Genomic DNA, 2,189 nt, shown 5'->3' on the forward strand with positions numbered 1-2,189 from the left:
AAATGGCTGTACCTTGTTTGTGATCTTGATACGGTCCAGGATATAAAGGAATGCAGCCGCAAGATGCTCACTGGTGTGTCTGGAGGGGACACGATGAAAGCCAATAAGATCTGCACGAAGTCGAAGCTGCAGCTGAAGTCCGTTACCACGATCTTCAAGAACAAGCTGCAGCCAATGTGCAGTAACTGCCATGTACGGCGATAAGAATGGGTCAGTCCACATATCCATTGTGAAGGATATGCTGCCAACTGCATTCTATAATTAGGAATTAGAGCAGAATTTTTTTGTAATTTTTTCGCCACTTACCTTCATATCCTGGCTAAGCTCCTTGAGATACTCTTCAAAAACCTCACCAACTCGTGTTCGGATAGTGGTCCGCCCAGGAATATCTTTCTCATGCAGCTCAGAACGAAGCAAAAGAAAGATATTGCGAAGCTGTGGATTTTCAATGACGCGTAAAGGCTGCAAATATTTATTCAGATTTAAAGCACAATAAAATGTAAATTTAAAGCACACCTGATCGTCAGCAACAATCCACTCAGTAATGTAATCCACAAATAGCTCCTTGGTGAACTGTGGCCGGCTGTTATCTGCTTGTGCAACATCTGGTTGTCCACGTTGACGTTGCCTCCAGGCTTCAACTTGTGCCGTAGCACACTTCGCTGTGATTTTGACTTGCGCCTTATCGCACGCCTCCACCCACTCATCAAGATGAGCATCTCGGAAGTGCTTTCAGGGGTTGTCTGTGCCTGCAGTAGTCCAGGTGGACACATGGTGATGAGGATTCTGTTCATGCATAAACCTGGCGAGTTTTTTTTTTAGAAATAAGTGCAAAGAAATAGCTGAAAGAAATTCATACAAGCAAAACTTGCATTTCTTGCGTCCATTCTCATCTGTCTCAATAAAGGGCCAGACATCCTTAGCTTGCTTGCCTTGTCTGTTGCCTGCAGGCCCATGAGGTGATTTCTGACGCTGACCGGCAACAGGTGAATTGGGAGGGCCTGCTGGCTTGCGAGTTGGGGTGGCAGGAGCAGGCAGGAGATCACGTGAAGAGCCTGCAGCTGGCGTTGGACTAGTAGGCGAGTCTTCAGAGTTGTCTGCAATATCAATGTTGATATATTCACGACTATCAGCAACTGGAACAGATCTACAAAGATCCAAACATTAGAGCATAGCAATTTGCAGTATTGGTCACCACGCACTTGTCTATCGAGCTCTCCCCACTTGGATCGTGCTGGTGATTGGCACGACCTCTCCGGGGCGACGCGATGTCATGCACCATAATTATAAGTATAGGAAAACTAAAGGAATAATAGGTATTCAAATAAAAAAGAAACCGCTTACTCAGAGCTGCAAAGTAAGCATAGACACTTAAGCTTACTAAAAGTGAATCAATGACTAATAATATGACTCAGCTTCTTAGTAATCTAGAAACTATGCTTAGTAAAGGTCTATGCTCAACAGCTATGAATTACCAAAATATAGTAATACTCTAACAAACATTAGTAATAGCTTACCAATACATTAGTAAAACAGACAGAAGGCTGACTAATACAGACAAAATGCTTATTAATAAAAGTAGAAGTAGCTTAGTAATTACAGTAGAATAGAAGAGCCAGTTTTGCTATTGGCTAAGGAACAACAGGCTGAAAGGTATAAATAGGAGAGGTTCTCTGGGACACAAACACACCAACCCACCAAGCACCACACACACTGTCAAGGATTTAGCTAGCAGCAAACCTGCAGTTAATCCCCTGAGCTCTTTAGCTCTCAGAGAATAGACTCCTTTCTTTACAGCCTAGGAAATTCCTTAAGCACAGTAGAGCCTCTGACTTTCAAATAACCTGAAGGGAAACGCCCTTGGTATAGTGCACGAGTTCACTATTTGACTAACCCTAGACTGCGAGAGCTAGTGGCGTCATTATTTGAAACTGTGGTACGTCTCCTGTAGAGCTTACAGTAATTAGACTAGCAGTAAAGAGATTAATTCTATTCTTGATCTTCAACTCTAAATTGGAAGCTTCAGACTGCTTCAAGTTATACAAATCCTCTAAGGACATTAAATTGTCCTTACTAGCCAAAGCTTACTAAGTTAACCAAGACATTAACTTGTCTTTGTTACCCTCTTATCTTACTTATCTAAAACCCTATTCTACTAACCCAAGTAGCTAGTCCTTAAGCTACTAACC

General features: G+C 42.4%; 2 protein-coding genes across 2 annotated transcripts; both read right to left on the bottom strand.

Moving 5' to 3' along the window:
* Positions 1 to 174: 174 nt before the first annotated feature.
* PHACADRAFT_73792 (uncharacterized protein) lies at positions 175 to 729 on the bottom strand (the record flags this gene model as incomplete). The annotated part of the gene is made up of 4 exons (XM_007403311.1): positions 175 to 255; positions 307 to 324; positions 358 to 462; positions 532 to 729. Coding segments are annotated over 4 exons (402 nt in total), but the record flags the coding sequence as incomplete, so codon positions are not given.
* Positions 730 to 732: 3 nt separating this feature from the next.
* PHACADRAFT_203281 (uncharacterized protein) lies at positions 733 to 1,282 on the bottom strand (the record flags this gene model as incomplete). The annotated part of the gene is made up of 3 exons (XM_007403312.1): positions 733 to 802; positions 860 to 1,147; positions 1,203 to 1,282. 3 exons carry the CDS (start codon positions 1,280 to 1,282, stop codon positions 733 to 735), a joined length of 438 nt encoding a protein of 145 aa, XP_007403374.1.
* Positions 1,283 to 2,189: the final 907 nt, after the last annotated feature.

Source organism: Phanerochaete carnosa (genome assembly GCF_000300595.1).
Source record: "Phanerochaete carnosa HHB-10118-sp unplaced genomic scaffold PHACAscaffold_999, whole genome shotgun sequence".
Taxonomy (NCBI): domain Eukaryota; kingdom Fungi; phylum Basidiomycota; class Agaricomycetes; order Polyporales; family Phanerochaetaceae; genus Phanerochaete; species Phanerochaete carnosa.